The 24,663-nt window shown below is 42.5% G+C and overlaps 1 protein-coding gene across 1 annotated transcript in view; it reads left to right on the top strand.

The window, feature by feature from the left end:
* ERBB4 (erb-b2 receptor tyrosine kinase 4) overlaps positions 1-24,663 on the top strand; it is a gene marked incomplete at both ends in the record, with an annotated part of 561,535 nt that overhangs the window by 368,398 nt on the left and 168,474 nt on the right. The window contains 2 exons of the mRNA XM_084289162.1: positions 1,702-1,836; positions 20,573-20,638. Coding sequence (XP_084145288.1) covers positions 1,702-1,836; positions 20,573-20,638 — 201 coding nt within the window. The remainder of the gene's footprint in view (positions 1-1,701; positions 1,837-20,572; positions 20,639-24,663) is intronic.

The raw sequence follows: 24,663 nt of genomic DNA, 5'->3' as shown, positions 1-24,663 counted from the left end.
ACAGCTTTTAAAGGTTTTTGTGGGTGGTGAGGACTATCAGACAACCTAGTCATTGCCACTGGTAGTCAAGATTCACTCTAAATGTCTCTGTAAGAAGTGTGACACTCCTGGCTGTATAGCACCACTTAATGTCATTGCAAAGTGCCATTAGTAGCTAACCTTCAACATTTCTTAGCTGAGGCTGGAATCTCTGACGCTAAGTGGTGTGTGAGGTTTTAGCTGCATTGCTCCTGTTAACCTCAATGAAAGACACAAGGATTATCCTCTACTTTGGAAGTAAAGGAGCCAGGTTCAAAAGAGGAATGCTGAATATGAACAAGAGTGTAGAGGGTGAAGAAAAAAACGTTACTGCTCCGAAGGAGACCCCAGTGCTACATCTAACAACCATAAGATCATTTTTATGTTGAGATTTGACAAATGAAGTCTTTGAGGTAGGGCAACAAGCCATTTTTTAAAAGCCAACTGATATAACCATGATAAACATGATTTAGAAAAAAAAGGAAAGAAAATCCACATTGAAATAGAGGAATGGTCACTAATATCTTCCCATATTTATCAGATTTTAAAATTTCCTTCAAAGAAACCACCCCAATTTGTGATGGCCTCCACCTTTCCAGTTAGGGTATATCATGGGAACTTCCATCTGCTCAGAATCCGTCTCCCTCAGATGCAAAGCTCCCAGCAAGATGTGCCAGTGGGGGTTTGGGATCACAGTATTTGGGAAGAGGGAACTTAAAAAAAAAAAAAAAAAAAAAAAAGTTTTCTTTGGAAAACAGGCATTTCATGTTTAAATTTGAGTCCCTTTTGCAGTTTTGAAACTACTCATGGTCAGTAGTCTAGGCATTCAGAAAGTAGATTCGTGGCTGAAGAGGCAGGAAATTGAAATGCCTGCGTCCTGTGAAGAAGGAATATAGATGCTGTAGCATTAAGGAAAATTAGGATGCGAGTTTGGGTCCTGCTTTGGCTGTGATTGTTGGTCGCCCTTACTCGCTCTGTCGCTATTACCTGCATAGATGGACGGCTGGGATTAATAGAAGAACATGGTCCCTGTATTGACTTTTCAAATAGGATTTATGACTAAAAGTTTGATGAGAAGGGAGTCCTACGAAATTTTAAAGGTTGATAGTGATTCGTTGATATAAAAAATGTGTGAGCTAGTGCAGAAGAGAGTAGACTGCAGAGCTGGCTAGCAGGGCAGTGTGGTCAGGGAGGGTGCTTTCCCAAACATCCTGACAAATGAACCCTCCTTACTTACTTACTCTGAGATCAGAAAATTCCTACCCCAGGAGAGCATATCAGTTTACTGTGTGCTTTAAGTATCCAGATGTATTAATGCAATACAGCATAGTGCAATTGACTGCTTGTGCTTTTTAAAGGCAGTTAAATCTTGAGAGTTATTTTACCCACGAATAACAATACCCTTACACACAATTACACTGGAGCAACAAGTAAGCCCAGTAAATCATCTAGCAGTTGTGTGGCTGTCTTCATCAGGTTTCTTTGGTGTATAAATAAATGGTTCCTGTTTACAAATACTGTATGTTACTTGCCATCCGGTTTTCAGAGTCTTAGGTGAGGTTACCATAAGAATCTTTGCATTTGAATGTTGTGCCCTCTCTCTCCAGTACACACAGCAGCAAAAAACCTAATTTGCTGTACGTCTAAAGCTTTATAACCATGTTCTCTTGTTCTTTTGTGCAGAAATACTGAATGGAGGGGTGTATGTTGGCCAGAACAAATTTCTTTGCTTCGCAGACACCATTCATTGGCAGGATATTGTGCGTAACCCCTGGGCCTCCAACTTCACTTTGGTTCCAACGAATGGCAGCTCGGGATGTAAGTACCAGTTTAATTCTTTGTCTTGTCATCAGCACAGCATGACACGGTATAAATATGACCACAAGTTTTTCCCTGATACTCTGTTATGGAGAATTGTATTTGAATATTTCCCCACCTACTGCATTCTTCAAAGCTTGTGTGCTGCATATAGGGAACACTTAGTCTAATCTTAAAAACACTTTGTAGAGCGTGTTTGTGAACATCATGCATTTTCTGAATTTTCTCTCATCTGCTTTCTCTCTTCTGCAGATTCTTTTTTTCTATTTATTGCTAAAGCCACTGTGCTACCGTGGAAGCACAGACGTTATTGTTTGTTTTGCATTTGTTCCTGCTGCTCAGTCTGGTCCTTGAGTCACAGTGTTCTGCCTATGGCATCATAATTAGCTGCTGGAGTAATTATGGTACAAGCTCACGGCTATTCTGACTTTAGATAAGAAATGAACCTCAAAGAAATGGCTAGCCTGTTGTGTTGTGTGTATTGGTAAAGAAACAGAATACAGCCAATATTTCTGGTTTTAGTGTGTTCTCTGTTTTAATGCTCTCTTTTTCAAACTCCTAGTATCTATATAATTTCATTAATCTGTTTGGTCTGTTTCCATTCCCTGGAGTTACTCACCTCCAGTAGTATTTTGCTGATTTTTGGAGCAATAGTGAATTCATGAGTGATACAGTGATATGAAGTGTTTAGGTTAAATATTCCCTGGTACAGCAAAGTGCATTCAGAATGATTACCATGCCATTAAACAGTACCCTCAGGATGTATTGAGGTTGAAGTTCAGGTATAGGCTGGGAAGAAGTTTATATCTGATGTCAGGCGTGATACCACAGCAGACATTGTTCTGGGCATTCTGGCTAAAGGAACATTCTGGGTTGCTTGCCATATCCTGAGGTGTCCCTCAAGGATGTATGAATTGCTGATTGTGCCTCTAGCTGCCACAACAACCAAGCAAGAATTTAAATCCTTCAGTACTATGTTAGGAATTCAGCAAAAACATAAAACGCTGGGTAGAGGCCATCGGATGAATCCCCATAATTTGTAAGCAGCAACTGATTTTTAACCGATCGCTTGATGGTATAATTGTTTTCCGTAAGGACAGCTTGCTTTTGTATGTCTCACCTGCTACCCTCAAATAAGGAGCAGAGCTACTTGAGACACAGCTTCCTGCGGGAGCCTGCCAAACTCCACTTGTCCTGGGTCTGCCAGCTCCGGAGCTGAGGCTCAACTCCTCTGCCTTCTGGCTGGAAACCTGACATAGTTGTAACACAGCCAGATATCTTATTTGCATATTAAAAATCTCATCGCTGGTGATGATCAGTTCTAAGCAGAACTAATAAAGCCTTTGAAGGTTAAGGAATGCTGGTATGTAGCCTTTTATGAATCATTACTTCAACACGAAAAAGACTTGGTTGTTCTGTTTTGTTCTGTTATTGGGTTTTCTTTTAACCTTTGCCAGCTCAAGACAAATGCTTTTGCAATACCAAGGTAATAAGCTCTTTTAAAAAAGCAACCAACATCAATACTTTTTTTCTGAGCTAGCAAAAGTTTTGCTGGTAGCACCAGAGGAATCAGAACAAGGTCAGCGCTGAGTACTTTTGGAATCACAACGAGAAAGTAATAAAGGCAAATGCTAGCTCCCCCAGCAGGATGAAAGAATGTATGTATCTCAGTCCAGTTTTCTGGAGACAATTTTTTTTTTAAATCATTCCTTTTGAGCTGCTTTGAAACATAAGGAGCAACGTTTTGTGCTTTGCCATTTGTGTTTGATAATCCTGATAAGCAGCATTATTCACTGAGGGCTATGTAGTAAGGCAACTTCTTTAAGACAGCTACCCAAATTTTATTTCCCTTATTTGGGATCGAGAAGAGCCCAGTTGGACTGTATTTAATTTAATAAGTAAAAATCTCCTTCTCCAAGAAACTGGATTCTATTTCAATACTATTCAAGAGTCGTGAAATTTTATTTAATTAGCTTATCCAAACTATTTTTGTCTTCACAACTTACATAGGTGAAGATCTAAACCCTGCTACACAGAAGTCCAAAAATGGGTAAGATGGTTTAACAAAGTTGTTAAGGCTTTGGGAAACAAAGAATTTAGGCACAGGGATCACCATTTAGAAACACCTAAAATTAAATAGCTGTCCATGTGTGTGCATGTATTTCTCATGTGTGTGCGTTTATATACACATGTATATAATAAAGCCTTCAAATAAAATCACTCAAAGAGTGGTGGAACCTTATTACTACCTGTCAAGAAGTAGGAGAAAGGGAATACGTTACAATGGTAGTTTATGAAACAATAAAGGCAAGTTACTTTTGCTGGTACAGAAAGGATTTAGAGAAATGAACATTGAATTATAACCCTAGAATGGAAATCTCTATAGAGTATCATTAAGTAAGGTACATGCTTTTCAAATTTGGCTCACATGTCACTTTTCAAAACCTGTGAAGCGGTGTGGGTGCTTGCTGAGCCCAGCCTCACTATTTTTCCACTGCAGCAAGTGATGCTCAGTGCATCACAAAGTCTTTGGTACTTTCCTACATAGACTGAGTCATGCTTTTTGGATCCAGCATATAGTTTTACTGTTTATTTTACACAAACATTAAATTGCCTGAAGTCTCAGGTGCCTCTATCAAATGCAAATCTTGACTAAGTCCGCTGGAATTTAGTAAGCACATGTTGTTTGGTGTTACTGAGAATCACTAAGTGCAAAAGATGTCAGGGAAGGCCCTCTGGGGCATTCTCTGTCAGAGTATCTTGAAAAGAATGAGTGGTTTTTTTACTGCTTTTCTGAAAACCTTCACAGGAGAGGGAAGAGGTCTGTCAGAGGGGCTTCATCCATCTGTGAATGTAAACCAGCCAGATCTTGCGTGTCAAGCTCAACAAAATCAGTACTAGTAGTCATTTAGGAAAGTCTTTGTAAACATGTGCTGGCATAAGACCCGGGTAGATGGACCAACCTACGTGTCATGTTTAGCCCTGTCTGCTATGAATAGAGGAATAGCATTCGCCCCAGAAATTGTTAGGGCTATTTCACAGTGACCACCTCTGTAGTCCTCCCTGGCAGAGAATATTGTAGGGACAAAAGGATGCTAACTGGCATGAGCATCAGAGTCAGATGCTTAATACTTTGGGCAGGTCCTAAAAACACGATTTAGTGTTGGAGCGTTGTTAGTTTTGCTTCCAGCCATAAGTAACAGACATGAAATCTCCCCTGAGGTCCTCCAGAATAAGAACTCGCCTTCAGAGAGGAGCCTGGCAACACCTGCTGGGTTTTCTACCTTGCCAGACTGGACTCCAGTCCTACCAGGAGCACTGGTGCACCAGCCTGCATGTGCCTGGCCTCAGCCATGCTCCTTCTGCCTCATCCCTGCTGCGGCAGCCGGTGCTGCAAGCTGCCTGCCGGTGTTCTCTTCCCCAGCCAAACGAACAGCTGATAATGGTCCCACTTCAGGGATAATTTCACTTGCAGCCTTCCCTGCTGCTCCACAGCAATCAGCAGAGGAGGAAGACAAAAGGGTGGAGAGGAATGAAAACGCTTTGAAATAAAATCAGTCCCCTGTCTCTGTGCTTGTTTCATACCTTGGATCTGCCAGCTCTCTGGCACTCCCCTTCATTTAGATCAATGCTAGGCAGAAGAGGATATGGCCAGTGAACTCCAGGGATACAGATTCTTCCAATTCCCTCCTTTCATTGTCACATCAGTGTTAAGAAGCCAGCTGAAAAAGCCTTAGTGTCTTATCCACAATAGTAGAAGTGCTGTAGACATCTGAATCCTAAATGCTGCTTCGCCTTTTTCTTGTTCTTTAACCCAAAATGCATTCTACACGTTGCTCCATGTTCTGATCAAATGCATGCAGAAAGGCTCGTGTTAGAAGCCCTGGAATTTACACGGTCTTACTGCTAAGATGAGTAGAGCCGGTGGCTGCGGGCAGAAAGCTCAGTGTGTACTGCTGCAGTGTCATAAACAAATGTTGTACCAGGGACCACGTGTACTTCAGCTCTCTGAGGACAGGTTCCTCTGTGCCTGGCATTTTGACTCATGTGCTGAGATATTACAAGTATTTACTGTTTGCAGAGCCTTTCCAGACTGGTATCTTACAGATAATTGTAATTGAAAATAGCCTTCGCTTCTATTTACTGAAATCAGTGTTTTCAACCTGAGGTTTCTAAGCTAAGCATGTGTGGCACTGGGAATCTCAAAAATGCTTAACAGTCCATGGAACAAAGTTTTCCTGTTAGGTGTATGTTACTCAGTTTGTTTCTTCAGTGCAGAAAATGTCTTCTCTCCTTCCAAAAGTAAGCCATGAATTCAGGCATTAGCCAGGCATGCTGAAGCCAGATTTCCAAGACCCACATCCAAGACTGTTACCACATCCAGATATTGGATTTGGTCCCGTAGTTAAAGAGGTAGGGATCTGCCCTTCGGAGCTGGAAACCCAAGGTGCAGCTCACCCGCGATGGTGCAAGAAATAAAGCAGGGAATAAGGAGTAAACTTCTTGCCTGAAATGACTCGAGAGTGGTAGAACTCCTCCTCTCTGATCAGCCTGAGACTAAGCACAGCACGTCTGAAAACTCGGCTGCTTTGATCCGTGTCCTCAGCATCCTCACTGACCTCCTTGGCTGGCTTGGAGCAGGACGCGCGCTAGAACCCCATTGCGCCAGCTGAGCTCCTTTGCAGGTTTTGACAGGGACTGTAGTATTAAATCAGAATTTTCAGCACAGCTTTATGTGGAGCTCTTGTTTCACAGAAAAGCCCGGAGGGTTTGAATTACCAACTTGAGGTCACTGGGTGTAGCTAATAGCATAGATTGAAAAAAAATCAACAATGCATTTAAAAATACTGAAATCCATGGCTGCGTATTCATGATGGAGCTGGTAACTGTCTGGGCAATAAAGATTAAAAGATTATCTGCCATTTTCAAGTTTAAATTGCTGCTTTATAACAAACTATTCAGAAAAACGCAAGACAAAAGTTAACTAATGTCCAGCTTCAAACAAATTCTGAAAATTGGGCCCAATTTCAAGTATTGACCTGAACTGGAGTTTCTGCTCAGGTTCTGAAGTGCCCTGAGATCTGCAGAACTTTTTTCAAGCAGAAACTTCAGTCACTTGTTATTCATAACATCGTCCTTCTCTGTCACTGCCTTCTAATTCCACCTGATACCATAAAACCACAACTTCTGAGTTATGCAGCAGTAGTTCTACATTCTTAACATGATGCATGGGAAGAAAAATCTTAGTCTTCAGCTGTGTACCTGTGATTCAATAAATCCCATGTTGTATTCAAGGGAAACACTCCTTTAAAATTTCTCTCCTCTCTTTTACTTATTGATTCATAGATTTCTTAAGGGCAAAAGAAGCCTTGAAACATCACTAGCTCTGATTTCCTTTCTGCAGAGGACCTGGAATGCCATCTGTTTGCCTGGCATTGAGCACAGTAGCTTTCTGAAGCCCGGCATAACTTCCAACTTGGCTTTGAGTTGCAGCCCCAGCCCCAGGAGGTGCCAAAGATCCCACAGCCCCTGGCTGCACGAGCGTGGGGCTTCAGCCCTGTGCATCCTCCTGGCACTGCTCTGAGGCTTTGCAGAAGTCACAGTTGTCCCTCAAGAAGTTTATTACTTCCCTACTGTTAAAAGAAATAACACTAGGTGCCTTTACGTCTGATTTGAACACAGTTTTAAGTTCCAGATGTTATTGCGTGTTACACCTTCACTAGCTCAATGAGTCTCAAGTACCTGGCGTTTTCTCCCTGCAGTAGCGGCATGTACAGCATAATCAGCTCACTTCTTGATCTTTTTTTCATAAGCTAAACAGATAGAGGGTCTCGTGGCTCACACTGTGAGGAATTTCTTTCCAACTCTAGTATAATTTCAGTTGCCCTTCGATGTAAAATATTTCCCGATGTTCTTTCAGAACGGGGAAAGCAAAGCATGCAAAGTGTTTTGTTAGTGATTTAACCAAATACCCTGTGGAAGTTAAAATTGTATCCTTTGTGTTTGAGCTTCACGTGAGGATCCTGACAGTCTGTTGTGATACCTGTGTGTTTTAGAGACTCCCTATTTTCCAGAAAATGTAGCCTGTACACTTCATTCTAAAATGTGCAGGCTTACAGTTGGCTGTAGGAAAGACATTTGGTGTGAGGGACCCCAGCTTACCAGCAGCCAGCCTGGCTGCCTCTGCAGGACTGGATGCTCTTCACTGTCATTTGCTGGGCTTTTGGTCTTCCTGTCACCTGTATGTTTTATTGCCTGGGGTTTTCTAATAATTTCTGAACTTTTGTCTGGAATATTAAAAAGCATCAGTCCTGTGCTGGGTGATCCCTGGGGAACCACACCCCAATTGCATTGTAATTGCTCATTTACAGCTACTTGTGGAGAGTCCCCAGTTAGCTGGCTCTTAAATGCATTTTCACGTGTTTTATTAATGTTGAAACATAGACAAAAATCTAATTAGATGTTTACCAGTTAGACAGTGCTTTGCATTTTAATTAAAGGAACAGAAAATGGACTAGCCAGTTGCACGGTGGCTTCTGAAGTCAGCTCTCCGTCCTCCTGCAGCAGCCACCCCAGGCTGAGACTGACCTTACCTGGGTGCACGTGAGTTTGGCAGCAGTACAGCTGTTCGATGTACCCGGCTCTGTACAGGGTGCATTCAATTGATTTAAATCAGTGCTGGCTCCATAAATATTTTTTTTTTCTTCCTTCCTCTTTTACTCTTTTTTACTCTCTTTGTGAGTTGTTTTATTTAGGTTAACCTGTTATGTCATTGGCCTTGATACCGGAGGGTTTGCTGGACCGTGTTCTCCTGTGAGTTTCCCACATGCTAGCAAAAAGAGTAATACAGCTTCAAAAGGATACCTAAAAATATTGCAGAAATGGGAGAAATAGTGTAAAAACTTAGTTTGGTAAAATTGTCTCTCTATGCCAGCCTACTTTGAGGCCAAAAGTCCTGTACTGTTTTTAAATCCATGTAGGAGAAAATCAGCCACATAGTTACTGTACATGCCTTTCAGCATACACTGTGTATTCTTATACGGTGTTTCACCAAAATGCAGGAGTTAATATTTGCATGGGATTTTGTGTAAGTGCTAAAGCCCTGTTCTCCATCAGGTAATAAAAATCACTGTTTGGAGTGGCCGGCAAGGGAAGTGGGTGGATTTGTGTCCAGCCGTGGCGTAGTGTTCAGCAGTGGCCTTGTTGGTTACAGGGCACACTAACTCACTTTTGGTACAAGTAGTCTCAATGTTAGAGGATTATTTTTACCTCAGTGGTGTATCTGGAAATTTATACTTGGTTCAAACCATGGAGTAATTAATTCTGAATTAATTATGTGCTAGTAACAAAGAACAGGGTTACCTCAGATCCTTGCAATCTCTCCCAAAAATACTGCCCTTCCACAAGTTCTCAGGTATGTTGTGGCTGAATTGTGTGACAAGTTAGATGTGTGCACACCAGCTTTCCCATGTGGACTGTCCAGAACGCTCTCGGGCAGGACCAGTCCTCATTCAATGCCATATGGAAGCCACCCTGGTAACCCTGGGAGCCAGGTGGCAGTGCGGGAGCAAGGATGGGGCCCATTTCCTCAGGTGTCACAGCAAAAATGCTGTTGGTTAGTAAAGACTCGGGAGAGCTGAATGCAGTATGGATACAAGAACGTGGAAAACTTTCCTTTAGACCAGGAGGTGCCTCATGTTCTGTTGTGAATCCACGTAAATCAACCCCCTAGCCCTTGGTACCGAGGCACACGTCAGCTAACTGCCTTTTGTCCAGTCAGCCCTGCAATGCTTTGTGTTCTTCTTCGAAGCACAGTGATTTTGCTGTGAAGAAGGCCAGAATAACCACAGTATGTTTCTGTGTCCTGGCTAAAGGAAGGAAGGGAAGTGACTAATTCATGCTTAAAGCCAGCTTTCAGAACAGCTAGCGTATCATTTCTGGTGTACATCTAAATTGGAAACTACCTACAGAGTAAATGGCATTCCAGAAAGTATGCACTGAAGACTTTTGTTACTGCGGAGCTGGTTAAATTATAACCTTTCACTGAGGTTATTACTTGAAGTTCAATTAACATTTTAAATGTATGTTTGGAGACCAGCGAATGGGGCCTCTGCAGAGAGGTGGTCTCGGCACAGAATACATTCCTTGCTGCAGGTGTCACCAGGGCAAAGCCAGGAGGAGAAGCTGTTCTTTCAGGTAAAAAGCCACAAATAACTAAACCGTTTTGTGAAAGCTCCTTCTGTGTGGAGCACGCTTCAAAGGCTTGCAACATGGCATTTAAGCAGCAGTTACAGTTTCATGGATATCTCAGCTGGAAAGAAAATTTAAATCAGAGCTGAATGTAGGCAGCCAGCAAGTCCTGCAACCACTTTTTTTCGCTGTACGTGGAGGTTGCTTTTCCTACCATTAAGGAATCTCTAGTCAGAACAGAATTTGTTTATTTACCTGGAAATGAAAGACAAATATAGTAACAGAAGGAATTTATTTTAAAGAACAGCATTTGCCAGGTTATACAACTGAAGACAGAGGAATACATGAGAATGTAGGACTGGTTTTGCTTTGGTATAGCAAGCTGAACTGCCTGAAGGTGATGGTAATGTTTTCATCAACTCAGAACAGTGTGTTTTGAATAAAGGGAATCAGTTTAGTTTCCTAATAAATACCTCAGCCTGTGTTTTCAGAAGGGATTTGTCAATTGGCGAACGTCCTTGAAACAGATTTGAAAGGCATGCCGACATGGCATTTAATGGAAATACGATGCCTCTAACAGTTGAGTTGGCTGAATAAGAAGTAACGAACACAAGCATACCTGGCTAATGCGAATAAATAATGCCATGAGGGACAGCAGTCCTCAGGCTGTCAGAGCCTAATCCTGGGATCTAGCAAGGGAACTGCTACAAAGCCAGGGATCTTAAGGAGTAATGGGCGCAGAAAGGACAGCACTGAGAAAGACACAATTAACAGTTTCCAAAGAAGCTCTGACACAAGCATCTCTTTGCAATGAACAATCTTCCCTCCTTACCGCAGCTGTGGGGAGAAAGTCACCCATCACTCAGGACAGCTTATTATGCCACTGTATAAAAAATATTATGAAGTGGTACTTGCTCTGTAGCTACAGGATTTAAGTAGTGCTCCACGTAGTAGCGTGTGGCAACTCTTGGTAAATACTTATCTTTTAAGGGCAACCTGTGTGTGTTTAACATATTACTGTATGCCACCTGTTTGTAAGCAGATTGGCATTTAAACACTGTATTACGCAAGGGGGAGACTTTCAGTTTAAATGAAAGCATCCCTTTCCATTATAAGCAGCTTGCTTTATCACAAACACCGGTGTTTCTTGAAAGTAGGAAATAAACCCCAAATACTCGGAATAGTTAAAATAGTCTAATTGAATGGTAATTGGCAGATTTATAGTGAGTGGGTGGGTGGGTGGAATTGGTCTTTCACAGCAAGCTGCAGCTGCTCTAGCTAGCTGCCTTTGAAGAGCTGCTTAGGGAAAGAGGAAGAAAAGAAAGTCTATAAAATCAGTTGCTTAATTGCATCTACCAGTTCTTGAAGCTGCTGTGCGCCTCCCACCCTTTTGAAGTTGTCTGTTGTTCACTGAGCAAGATGCGTGTCCCAGGCACCAGCTCAGCCGGCTCGCTTCATGCTGCTGCGCGGGGCGCCAGGAGAGGCGTGCTGCTCGATGGCACCGGGGGCTGCCATGGGGGCTGGCCGGCTGGCCTCGTGATGGCCATCTCCCAGCAGGCTGCTGCTCACATGACACACATAAACGCCCCAAGCTTTTGCTGCTGTCACATTTGCATTTTTGTAGGATTTTGTCCCATGCGTCTGTTTTAGTAGAAGTTCTCAGCGCTGTCACTAACCTTCCTGTCCAGCCTTCGTGGACAGCCTGGTTCAAGAGCTTGGACCAGCCGGCTGCACAAACCCATGGCTGTTTCGGGAGGTTCCTTCTGATCCGCTCAGCCTCCTGCAGAAAAGTGGGCAGTGCTGTGCGTTCACATCCTGAGTGACTTGGAGGGAAGTTTGTGTCTAAGCAATGGGCACGGTGTACAAAGTAGGAAAGCAAAAAAAAGGAGTGTATTTTGTGCTCCTGCAGCCCGTCACACACACTGTGCCTGTGTGTAGGATCTCCATGCTTGCATCTCTGTGGGCCTGTATTCAACGAGTCCTTCACAGCTCTAAGTCTTCTTTCCGGTCCCCTTGTAGGAACTTGTAATTTACTTTCAAAACCTCATAAAAGGTATCATTAGTGAAGTGTTACAGTATAGTCAAAAAGAGTAGAATAGTTGCAGAATAAGATAATTCAGGGTTTTCAAGTTGTTTTCTACAAATGGCTATGTATAAACTCTGGCTTCCTACCCAATTCATCGTGTTACATCTCTGTGACAGTTGTAGGATGTCCACAGGGTCACCTCTGTGCAGAGCTCTGGTACCTGAAGATTATCCAGGAAATTGCAGGCTGAAATCTGTTTGCATGATTATTTTCATTGTACATTTGTGGATTGCAAACACTGAATGTAAGCAGTAGAGTATATACCCAAGCATTGTTTTCCTACAAAGAAAGGGCTTCTGTTGTCCAGTTATTGTTTTGCAATAATCACTTTTGTTTAGACAGCCAGAGATACAGTTTGAATAAACAACGATGTTTGAATAAGCATACTATGATATTTATCCAGAATTTGTCTAAAACTGGACTCCAAATTTCGTGGGACTGGGGACTTCCTTTGTAGTATTTCCATCTGGCTGAGTCAAAAGTTAGTTAAAATGTCAGTGCACCTAACTGCCCCCAGTCAGACTCTCCAAGTATTACATGGCATCAAGAAAAAGTAAAATGAATTTTAAAAGCCAATTCAATTCTAACTTCTCATTTCCTTTCTCCGAGGTTATTACTTTGTTTAAAAAATGAAAGCTGTATGCCCCTCTGTTCAAACTTTATTACTGCTTTGGCAGCATTACAGGAACATTATTACAGGGCATTATTTTGATTTATGCGGTATTGACTTAGTTGATCTGTTTGAGGGGTGGAGGAGTTGGTATTAAACAAGCACTTGAACACCCCCAGCTTTGGCATTTACTTTTTAATGTGTCTTGAGTTTGCTGAGCACCTCCTTTGAAAAATCCCCTCTAACAGCACCAAGATTTCTCTCCCAGTGTTACGCACTGCATCCAAAAAGAAACCTGTATTTGTGTCCTTCAGCTTTCAGCCAAGATTAGGCATCAGGCAGCAAGTCTGCTGCTGCACCTGAGAAAAGAGATCTGGCTTAAGATTTATTACAGACGCTAAGGTAGGCACAAGCGGACATCATAAACTTGCACCTCAGCTTTCCGTGTTAAAATGGTGTAAGAGCGTGATGATGGGCACAGGTGATTGCTGTCAGTAGGAGTCTGCTGCTGCCTGGCTTGTTTGTGGTTTTTAAATCGTGCCTTGCCGTGCCACAGACTGAAGCAGCCCTTGCTGTGGGCCAGAATAAGAAGCAGCGGGGCTGCGAGCCACCGGCTGTATCTTGGAGCAAGGAGGGGTGAGGGTGCCCCAAGTCAGGCATTGCGTTGGATGCCTTGTAGATGGGCAACCTGTGCACGTAAGGACTGCGCGGCCGTGTACTGTACCAGCTCCCTGCTTTTGGGCCAGTGAGGGTAGTGGCTGCAGCTGCAGGAACATCACCCTCCTTCTGTGCAGAGGAGAGGCAAAACGAGCAATCCCCCTGGGTTTTGAAGGGATCCACGACTGCTGCTCCATGTGCTGAGGGGTGGCCTGATGAGGGGTGGTGCTGCACGGCCATCCCAGTGTAGGCCCCTGTTAGCCAGGGACGGGGCTGCCCGGCCGTTTAGTAGCAGAAGTCCTGCTGCAAGTGTGCAAGGCTCTTTGTCTATGGCTCACGGAGGGGAATATATTTTCTTAACAGTAATGATTACAAGGGAAGATTCCTGAGGGCTTGTTGTTCTTGATGAGCCTGCCAAGCAGCAGGTATAACTTGACCTATCCTTTTTGCCTTCTGGCTGTGTCTCCCAATTTGCTCGGGATCCCTATGTGTGTGTTCAGAAATGCATTTGATGCTGATTGGAGCTAATTCAGCACCACAGTGGGGGGAATTCACTTACATTGCTCTGTGCTAACAGCTATAAGCAGTGATAATTAATAGCTCCTAATTGCTTAATCAGTGTAAAGTTTTACACTATGTCATATGTGAACGTTTTTATGTTGTGTGGCTGAGTAAACCTCCAATTAATGCATCAAGTTGCACAGCCTTACCAGCGCTGTCAGTTCCAGGCGGAGAAAAATAACTAGTGTCTTCATTACCCCCCTCAGGTCCCTTCCTGTAGTCGTTACTGTGGCCCGAAGACATTTTTCTGTAGCAGCTGAAGTCACATTACAGAGAGCTTGCTATCAGCTCGGAGCTGTCAGTGATAAATACAAATTCACTGGCCTGAGCCCGTTCAGTGCTGCTGACACGCTCTTCTTGGCTTTCCATTTATTCCTTTACCTCTGGTGGCCAATCTCTCTTAAAATCAAAAGTGCCTGCCACCAGCGTATCCAGCGATACTCTGTAATTTCAGAGTTCTCTACCGATTCCCAGTCCCTGTGCGCATGCGAGCATTGTCTCCATCAGACGTTACTCTTGAAAATGCATCCCCCTTCAGAGGTTTTGTTTTCTTCTGGGCTGGTTCGTGTTTATCTCTGCTTCCTCCCCCCTGCCTTCCCTTGTGCTGTCCCCATATCTCTCGCCGTGCTCTTTCAGTGCCTATCTCTTGGACTGTTTTCATTTCACAGACCTATTTCCCATGCCGCTTTCTTTTCAGCTGTCTGTACCCAAGTCCCTCTCCGTTTGTGTGCATCTCTCTTCCTATCTGCAGAGGAAGCCAAGGGAAAGATAAAGGTGTCGAATGGGGCTGAATGGCAGATTTGGAAGTCCCCAGTGGAAATGATCGTTAGCAGTTTGCTTTCAGCTCATGGGTCCAAACAAGTTTTCACCGTAAAGGGACGCCTCCAGCATTTGTGCAGGGTACCTGCACTGGGCATGAAGACTTTGGGGTAGCAGTGATACAGCTGTGAGATGGAAAGGTCAGTCGATGTGCTGCCATTTACCACAACAAAATAACAATTTCAGTGCAAGAACAGCTTGTTAGAGAAAAGCCTGGATTTTATGGGATTTTCTAATCCCGTGTTGGAAAACTATTAGTGGTAATACCCCGAGGTGAGCTCATGTGAAATGAATGAAAGCAACATAATTTGATGGCAGTAGAGGATCGGGCCCTTAGATTTCTATATCCCATAACTCTTCCACAGAGAGGAGGAGAAAATGAGCGCTAGATATTCCTATCAGATGCTTTCTTCTTTTACTGAAAGCTATACTTTCTCTTACGAGGCATCTCTCTTCTGCCATAAAGGAAGGAAATCCTGAAACGTGTGAGTCTGTGTTAGGTAATTAACTTTCAAATCAATAGAAGAGATCTGATGGCTAGCGTAGGGCTGGTAGGAAATGTAAAATGATTTTTACTTAACAAAGAAGTGTGAATGAATGAGCGTGTGACAATAGGAATTGCCAGACAAGGACACGGAAGGCATTACAGCCTGATAAAGGCAGAACAATCCATCACAACAATAGTATCTTTAATTCTTGTTAATGCTGTGCCGTGGTGTTTGAATTATATTTTGATTGTGTTATCTTTTCACACATAACTGAGGAGTTTTAGCTGCTTAGAAATACAACATGCGAGCCTATTTAAACCCTCTGTCCCACCTAAGCAATGGAGAAAGGAGACTGGGTCTTACTGCAGAGTGTACCTGGAACTTTGCACATCTTAGAGGGAGTTAAATCCAGATGCATCTGTGGGATGTCTCTAGCGTTTTTGCAAGACCGATTTTTTAGGTTAAGGATGAGACTACAAGTAGCTTACAGAAGCTAATAAATGATGTATAGATGTTTTGATAGTTAATTATTTTAGACTGCTGGACGAGTAAAGAGCCTGCTTATAACCATGGCTTATAACCATGGCATGTAACCGTGAAAACCACTTTTTTTTTTTTTTTTTTTTGGTCTGTTTATTCACACTTCCAATATCAGTGTGTTACAGATATGCTAACATCTATTAATGATTTATTAACCTGGTAGAAGCCATCCATAGATGCAAGCATTGTACAAGGTGAGACCATTTTTTGTTTTACTTATGCTTTCCTTCCAGGCCTCTTGACAGAGGTCTGCTTAAAGCAGCTGGGATAGCTGATGAGGGAGAAGCAGCGTTCTCTGTACTACACTGAGCTAAGAGTTAAGAGGAGGACTTCATTTTTCTTGTGTTGTCAGTAACTTAATCCTCTGCGGTTTTACTGCTCCTCAAATAATAAAGTCAGTCTGGAGACAAAGGAAAGCCGTTCTCAATTCTTGGGAAAGCACAAGGATAAAGTAACCTTGGTCTTTCTCAGCCTAGCGAGCAAATGCTTTCTGCTTGTGACTTTCTCCAGCAGAGGCAGGGAGAGTAGAGGCATCTTTCACAAATAAAATAAAAAAATAAAATACCCTGGAAGTTACAACTGGTAGTCTGCAATGGACTCCACAATGAAGGTAAGTCGCATTAGTGTCGGCCAAGGGAAGGTGAGCCCAGGAGATGAGCCATTGGTTGTCTGCATGAAATTTGCCAAAGCAAAACTAATTCTTATGTTCCAGTGGAAATTTTCCATTTCTAAGTTTAGATTTCATAACAAAGTCTGTAAAAATTATGTAAGCCTCCTGTTAACTCCTTCCCTCCTCCTCTGCATTCTATTGAATCAAATGTCATCACGTATTCCAAGCAGTGCTACTGTTCAGGAGCAGAACTGTACTCTAGCATTGCTTCTGTAAAGAGGGCAGGAGAATGAGCAAGGTTCTTCCTTTCCGTATGTCACTAGGAAAGAAAAAAATTCTTTGCTTATGTGCCTTCACTAATGTACAAGAATTTAGCAAATGGGTAAGGTTGCGCTTACAAGATAGAGTCCATTAGAAATCTGCCTTTGGGCAAATTCCAGTTAATTCTTGACTCATTATTTGATTATAGTAAGACTATGCATGAGGAATTGTTACAGGTGAACTCGTGCTCCTTTTGGGTGGTTTGGGCTGCTCCACTACTAGTGGTGAGTGTTCCTGGGTCCCCCTGGTTGCCATTAAGACTGCAGTTTGCTCAGCATCTTGATGCCAAGAACCAGCAGTGGAAATCGTAGGAAGGAATCCTCTGTCTTTATTAGCTGTTGTCTCAAGATGAAAGGAAAAATACTTGTGCAGTTTGCCGTTTCTTCATTATTTCTTTCGCCTACACCTTGCTTCTATACGTTAGTAGGTTTTGGCATATTTTAGAGACACAAAGAATAAAAGGAATCATCTATTTTATGCCAGGAATTGTTTGATTTTCTTTTTCTCAAATCTCTGTTGGCTTGCTACAATCTAAAAATCAGAAGAAATACATATGGAAAGATTTGTGAGAAGTAGTACAGTTTTTGTAAAGACTTTATTAGTCTCGGAGCTGATCGATTTATTATTGTTTAAGCCTGGCATATAGATCTCATCATGAAAACTGTTCCTCACATGGATGTTCCTTATGCTCCTGGCTACTTATGTTGACTTCCATGGGACTATTTTTGTGATAAGATTTACAGAGCTGATCTTTAATGGGTTGCAATCTGTCCTTATTATGGTGGGAAAGCCAGGTGAAATAGTGAGTTATGTGAGAGCAGAATCTGGACCAGTTCCTGCTGAGAGCAAAGAAAGTTATTTTTCTTTTTGAACAAACAGACCAATATAGAGACACTGTTCGGAGGGAGTTTGTTTTTTGATTTTAATTCTCGGTATATTTGACCTTCAAAAGGACATGTAATGTAATTCAGAGGTGTGCTGCCTACAAGCTCGGCTCCTTGTTGTGTCTATGCAGCTGAGAAAAGTGAAAACAATGAAGCACAGACTTTGAGTTCCCAATGAGAAAAAGGAAAGCTGGCAGCCTTTTCTTGCTATTTTGTTAAATATCTCTATTTAAATGCAAATGATCATCTGACACTGATAAACAAAGTCATGTACCAGGAAGCAGGCGTGCAAGATTTTAAATAAAAAAATAATGATTATTGAAGATGCTGGATCACTTTTATTTCCAGGAGGAGTAGAGTTGGCTGAGCACATTTTGGTTGCCTGCTGAGGATCAGCTCAGCATCTAGGAGTTTGAAGTGTGAAGATTTTCATTTTAAATGTTGTTTGTGCAGAAGTGTGGGAGGCCTCTCTAGTAAGAGGTATCTTGGAAGGATGCTTGAAGTATCTTCTGTTATCTCAGTGCAGAAACTGCAAAGGAAAGCCCAGTGCCTGCAGTAAATTTTGGAAGAGGGCAGAAGTCTGGGGCAGAAAGAGCTGAACTGGTGCCTTCTTCTGCCTCAGGAATACGTGGCTGCGAGTGGTCTGTGCAACGCTTTTCCCTGTGTCTGCCTGCCAGCCTTGGAGCTTTCTCCCTGAATCCCAGCCCCCTTGAGCAGGACAGATGTCAGATTTGACCGTAAGTTAGGGTCAGGCATAAAATGGAGCCTTGCAGGAGGTGGCAGCTCTGCGGTCCTTGGGTTGTGGTTCCTCCCTGCCTTCCCCCAGCCATGATGCTCTGGTGAGGGCCATGCTGCGGCAGGTACAGAAATGTGCACTCCCTGCCGTGCCCTTTCTCCTTCCTGCTTGTTCAGTTGGTCAGGGCTTATAACAACCCAGTTCCTGGGCATCATTTTTATTCAGCAAAGTGAGCACCAAACCCAGCAAGCAAACTGTGTCATTTCAAGGCTCTCTTCTGTGGAAGTTCTTCCTTGAATTTGTTGTTTACCTCACCTGTTGTTTTTTTTTTAAACTTCCATTCTTATAAATCAATACGGATGTGTTAGCTTTCTGCACGGAGCTCCAGTAGCCTCTTAATAATCATAATAATCGTTATTACTGATTAAAGTTGCATTATTCATGCCAGATGGAGTCCCCTCTCTGTCAGCCAGAATGAGTTTGCATTAAGTAGTTATAGTGTATCTCTGAACTAAATAAACAGATGGCAGCATGTGACAGCAAATTATGTGCTGGTGATGTCAGCACCAGCGCTCCCCCAGTATAATTGCTTGAAACGAACACGAGTGCAGTGAGGAGCCGGTGGTTTTAACAAGGTAGTTGGCACACAGCACGTAATTACTGCACAACATAATCAATAGCACCTTCAGTGCTGCGTGAGACCCGAGAGGAGAGCACTGGCTTTACAGAAGTAGCGACACAAAGTCTGACTTTACGCTACTCTGACTGTGGTTCCGTTTAACTGTGTAACATCTGGTAGGTACACTCGTCTTTTGGGGTGATCCAACCTTTGCTTTTGTGTTTTCTCCAACCTTGTTTCCCAAGTGGGAGCTTGTGGACAGTATGTGGTTTAGTGCAGGGTGCAGCAGAGCAGCATTAACAGCTACTGCTGCTAGTACAGGATTGAAAGGTTCCTGATGACTTCAGTAAGCTTCTGGATCAGGTCCAAAGTGGAAATTCACTTAATAGGTTCTCAGCAGTATTCAGTGATGAATAAAAGTTTAATCCGAGGCGAGGTCAGGTTACTGAGGTCAGAAGAGCTTCAGGAAGGGCTGTGCGGCGGCGTTTCCGGTGCTTGTGTTAGCTTTCTCAGTTCATCACTTCAGGTCTGGTTCCCTGTAAGGGGCTTTGCTCCAGCAGCACCCATGTTATAGCCGTTGGGACATGCGGTGCTCTAAGGCTCCTGCACTTCAGGAGGGAGGAAGGAGCATGGCTGAGCTCTGGCCATGGAATTGCAGGATGAGATCTCCTTCGCTCACCGTCAGAACTGGCGTGGGACTGGCCGGGTGTTTTCTCAGGTAACAAAAGATGCAGCGAGAGTATGTGCCAGTCATTCCAACGCTTTCACTTCCTTGCACAGTGGTTAGTGGTTAGCCGTGAAATGGAAGGTGTGAATTGCTCTCCCTCCTCAGTGCAAGATTACCAGGTAGTTTGTGAAAGTTTAGAAAAGGTACTGTTGCTAACTCTTCCTCCCCCATATGTATTTGCAATGCAGGCACTTTCTGTTCCCTTTTGTCTTGAGGGATTAAGCCTGTCAGCACGTGGAAGGACGATGCAGAGCATCTCCTCCACGAGGCTCCTTCAGAAGCAGAACCACAACCACAAGCAGCTAGAGACTCTGCAGTCAGAAAAGGCAAGGTCCTGTGAGTTCAGCTGTCACTGTGGAGAAGTGGCTGCACAGAGCAAATTTCCTTCACTGTGATTTTGGACATGAAGACTGTACAGTCTTTTAGGGGGAAGGATTGGTTTTGGATCACTTTCCTGCCAAGGCACTGAGTTTAGTGCCCCATTGTGCAGGTGAAATTGAACACAAGATGAGATGGATATTTGCTCAGCCTGTTCTCATCCCATGGGAGGAATGAGCAGGTCTTATGGAGGATGTACAGAGCAACAGCACTGGGTGGTGAAATTGTTCCTTGCTCCTCCACACTTCATCTTTTTTGGTTTTACAATGTGCCAGCCATTATTTGTAGCACACAGGGATTTAGGGTATAAAGCACTTAGATAAGTACCCATACGTTTGCTACCCATTCTGGCTGTGTATCTGGACTTTTTTACAGGCATGGTTTCAAACTTAGTAAAGCATAGAAGCTCTCCAAAGGGAAGATGGACCCTTCTCTTCAGTGGTTGTCGAAGGGTGAAGAAATGAAAGGAAGCCACATTTCTAATCTCCCTGTTTTCTTTCGTTCCCGAAGGTGGTCGATGCCACAAATCCTGCACAGGCCGATGCTGGGGACCCACAGAGAATCACTGCCAGACCTGTAAGTATGCAAGACCCTGAGAAACAAAGGACTGAAAAATGATGCAACAGGGATCCTACTTTTTTTTTATTACTATTATTGTGAAGAGATACTATAAATTTTCTTTTTAGCGCAGTTCTGAAACATTTCAAGGTTTTTTCTGTATATTTTTGCCAACTGATGATCTTGTTTTTTTCCCCCCATGTGAATTTATGTTTTTCTTTCCTCCCTTGTGCTTTCTAAAAATGCTTAAGCTAACTTGAATTTTCTTTTCACTTCTTGGCGGCAACATGGAGCATGGCTCCTGAGAATATTGATGGTTATTTTGGAATACACTGAAATGAATACTGCAGGAATAGAAAAGTCTACAAGGCGGATTTGGAGATGTTTAATGATGGCCTGATGCTGCAAAGTTCCTAATGCCAGAGTACTCTGTTTATTTCAGTGGGAGCCTGGGAGTATTAATTATCTTGCAGAATTGTTCTCTTTATAATAACTCAGAACGTAGTTGAGTTATACTGAAAGAGAATAATGATTTTTTGTGAAGGAAGTAGCAAGTGAAGGGTTGTTCACAATGTCTGTCTGTCCTCTTGAATTTAGACAGCATTAAAATGAATAAGAAAAAAGAACTATATTGAGATTCTTTGTGTGCTTTCAGCTCCTCCAGACAGGCACTAAGGAGTTAGAAGTGCAGTTACAATATTAGCAAATAGAAAAGAGGAGAAAATTGAGAGCTGTCTTTTCCTACATGTTTCTCCCTTTTTCCTCTTGCAGCAATAGAGCTATCCTTTACATTTTCCTTCTTTGAAATTCAGGATGGTGCAAATTGGTTGGGTTTACTGGAGTCTCTCCCCCCAGGAAATGAAATGGTTGCTGAGACCTTCACACCCCTGAGTTAGCACTGCTCTGGCTTGTGCTCATTTTCTTGGCTGTGTTGTAGCTGGGATTTAACTGCTACCAAGCAGATGTACCAGCTAACTCTCTGAACTTATGATAGCCCAACGTTAGCCATGTTTTTCATTGGAAATATTAGAAACAGAGCAACAATGCCTTTTTCCCCCACCATTCAGAGCAAGAAATTGTGGGAAACTGGAAACAGCAGAGAGCTTGACGTGAACATTTTAGGGTTTACCACGATGAGGAAATCCAATCCGACCTCCTGCCCGTGACAAAGCACAGGGTGCGGGTGACAGAGCTGCGTGCTTGCTGAGGCTCTGCTCTCCTGTGCTCCTTTGCATTCAGGTGCATCAGCTGATGTTGCTGGCAAAGCTGCTGACAATTATAGCTCTGCTAAAGCTAACATGTTCTTATATTGCTCTTTCATATTGAACTTTATCTGCGGGTGTGATTAAAAGTACTTCAGGACAGGTTGCAGGAATAACTGTATAATGAAGTGTATTCTTGTTTGTCTGAATTGAGCTAGTACCTCTCCTTTCTTTCTAGCAGTCTATGAATGCTGCAAAGAATTCAGTGGTAACCTCCGTACAGCAAGGTTATGTACTGAAGCACATAGAGGAAAGAGACGGAAATCTAGTTGGCTAGAATTATTTTATATCATGGCCAGATTAGAATTAATTAATGATGGTTCTTAGGTCTGTTTGTCCATCTCTGTAAGGATGTGGGTAATTCTTCCCAAGTTGGACAGACTTATTTGGGCCTTACGTGGTTATCTCACTAGGGAATAGTGCAAAACCTTGGCGATTCTGCTGGATAAGGATGATCTGATCCTGGCTCAAGCCTTGGTTCGAGCAGGCTGAGGCTCCAGCCGTATGCAGTGTTGGACAGCCCAGCTGGACTCCGCGTGGCTGCAGAAGCCCACGTGGCAGGATCAGCTCACATGGCCTCAACCTCCCCAGAGCGCTGCTCTCAGATAACCAAACTGATTTGGTGGATTAATGTAATAATACCAGAGAGAGCAAAACTTATCTGCAGTGTTGCAAAGTCAGAAGCTTAGCAGAGCTGCACAGTAGCTTTGCTCCCAGAGTGACAGCTCTCACTTTCTTCACAGTGACTGCCCTCTCATATCCAAACAGTGGGGACAGGCTAAGGCATGACCATGGATTAATAAACTATCAAAGACATATGTTATCTAAGTTCCAGGGAGATGCACGGATCACACATTCCTAATTTGAAATAGCTACTTACAGCCTTTTACCTTGAAACACACTGTCAGTATAGTTCCTGCAGCAATTGCCAGGTACAGGAGTTAATTTTAGGTTGTGTGCTTTCCTTTTGCCTACCTGACCTTGTGCTGCCTTGGGTAAAGAGCAGGATTTAATAAAAAGAGTGAATATTGGGCTAGCAATGAGCATTTCTTCATCGCATTTTCACAAAACTTGTTTTTCTTAAAAACATTAAAGCAAAGAATTAGAGTATGAGTAGGAAATCAAAACATAAAAATCCAAGTGGTGTTAAGCTTTTGCTGCCTTCATTTCTGACTTGTTCTGCCCTGGCTTTCAGTCTAATTAATGTGATTCTTAGACACAAGCTGGAGATGGGAAGAACGGTATTGCAAACAGCCTATACCTTCACGTATTCACCTTGAGGATGGGCAGCCGTCAAACACCTGCAGGAAAAGAATTTGACCTTATTACTTCCCAGCATCAAAAAGTTTTGTTCCTAGGACCAGAAGGAACATAACCATGTCTGTATTTAATAATTGCATTTTTTTATCCAGTCATTGAAGCAAAAAATTCTGATGAGCCCCCCTCCCAAGATAAGATTTAAATTATTTTCCTAGGAAAAGGATAAAAAATGAAAGATCTTAATCCGTGTCTTTCATTTCAAATTACATATGGAAAAAAAAAAAAAAAACAAAGATCCTTTTGTTTTTGCATGAGTATCATCTACCTATCTTCTTATGTTGCCTTCCAGCTATGTCTCTCTGTATGTATAACTCTGTCTGAAACACCACCTGCATCTAACTCTATCCTAACATCTCTCTAAATGTGACAAGAAAATTTATGCATTTAGGAAGGCAATTAATGGGAAAATTTAAATAAGCTGTTCCATTAGGATTTAGAACAGAGATAATTTCAGGATACTGTATTATGCAGCTAACAACCCATTTTTCTTTTACAATTAAAATATTAGTAAATATTAATATGAAACACTTAAAAGCTAGAGAGTGTTCTTTGTTTTAGTGTCAGGAAAGGCTAATGTGGAATAGCTCTTAAAAAGCATGTTTTTCAGGGTATTGGGCACACCCACTATGTAAACCACTTTTTAAAATAAGCACAAGAACAAAAGCTTTTGGAAGTTAGTAGTCAAATTTGAAAATCTGCGGTTAGACTGTTACTGCTTTTGCTGTTGATATCTCTGATAAGGGTTTTTTTCTTTTTCATATGAAAAGAAATTGAAAGCTTTATAAATTGACTGCATTATTTTATTAAAATGACAGATTATGCACTTTGTCCTAGAGGAATGAAACTGAAAGAGAACAATTTAAATTAAAACTACGGGGAGGCAAAAAAAGGGAAATAACCTTTAAATCAGGCCCCAAACCTAAGCATTCAGCAAACGTAAAACACCGTGTGACTGTGTATATGTACAGGAGATTGGCCTGAGCATTACTGTATTTATACAGTCTTTCTGCAGCTGATGTTGCTGAGAAAAAGAAGGTGCCGAGGCAGGAAGTACCCAATTAGAGCAGCAAAAGGCAAGCGGGAGCCTGGTGAGGGAGATGGAAAGAGCTGAACCAGCAGCTTAGATCAATCAGGGTAACCCAGCATTTTTGCTTGGAGCCAGCATCTTTAATTAAAATCCTTGTATTTCACTAATAACTTTGCATGTTCATAAGAGTTTTTCATTGATTTCAGTTACTTTCCATTTTTTCCTTCATAGATTTATAGTGCCCTGACATAATTAAAGATGAAGGGAAACAATAAGAGAGACTGATTAATTGAGCACACACACTTGAAGTGCCCATTCCACCCCGTGACCAGCACAACTTTTGGCTATTGTAGTGAAACACCAGTGCAGATTGGCAGTCAGCATTCTGTTCTTCTCTTCAGAAACCAGCCCCAATGCATGGCACATTTTGTCAT

The sequence above is a fragment of the Netta rufina genome (genome assembly GCF_964035555.1).
Source record: "Netta rufina genome assembly, chromosome: 6".
Taxonomy (NCBI): domain Eukaryota; kingdom Metazoa; phylum Chordata; class Aves; order Anseriformes; family Anatidae; genus Netta; species Netta rufina.
This window is presented reverse-complemented; position numbering and strand designations above follow the sequence as displayed.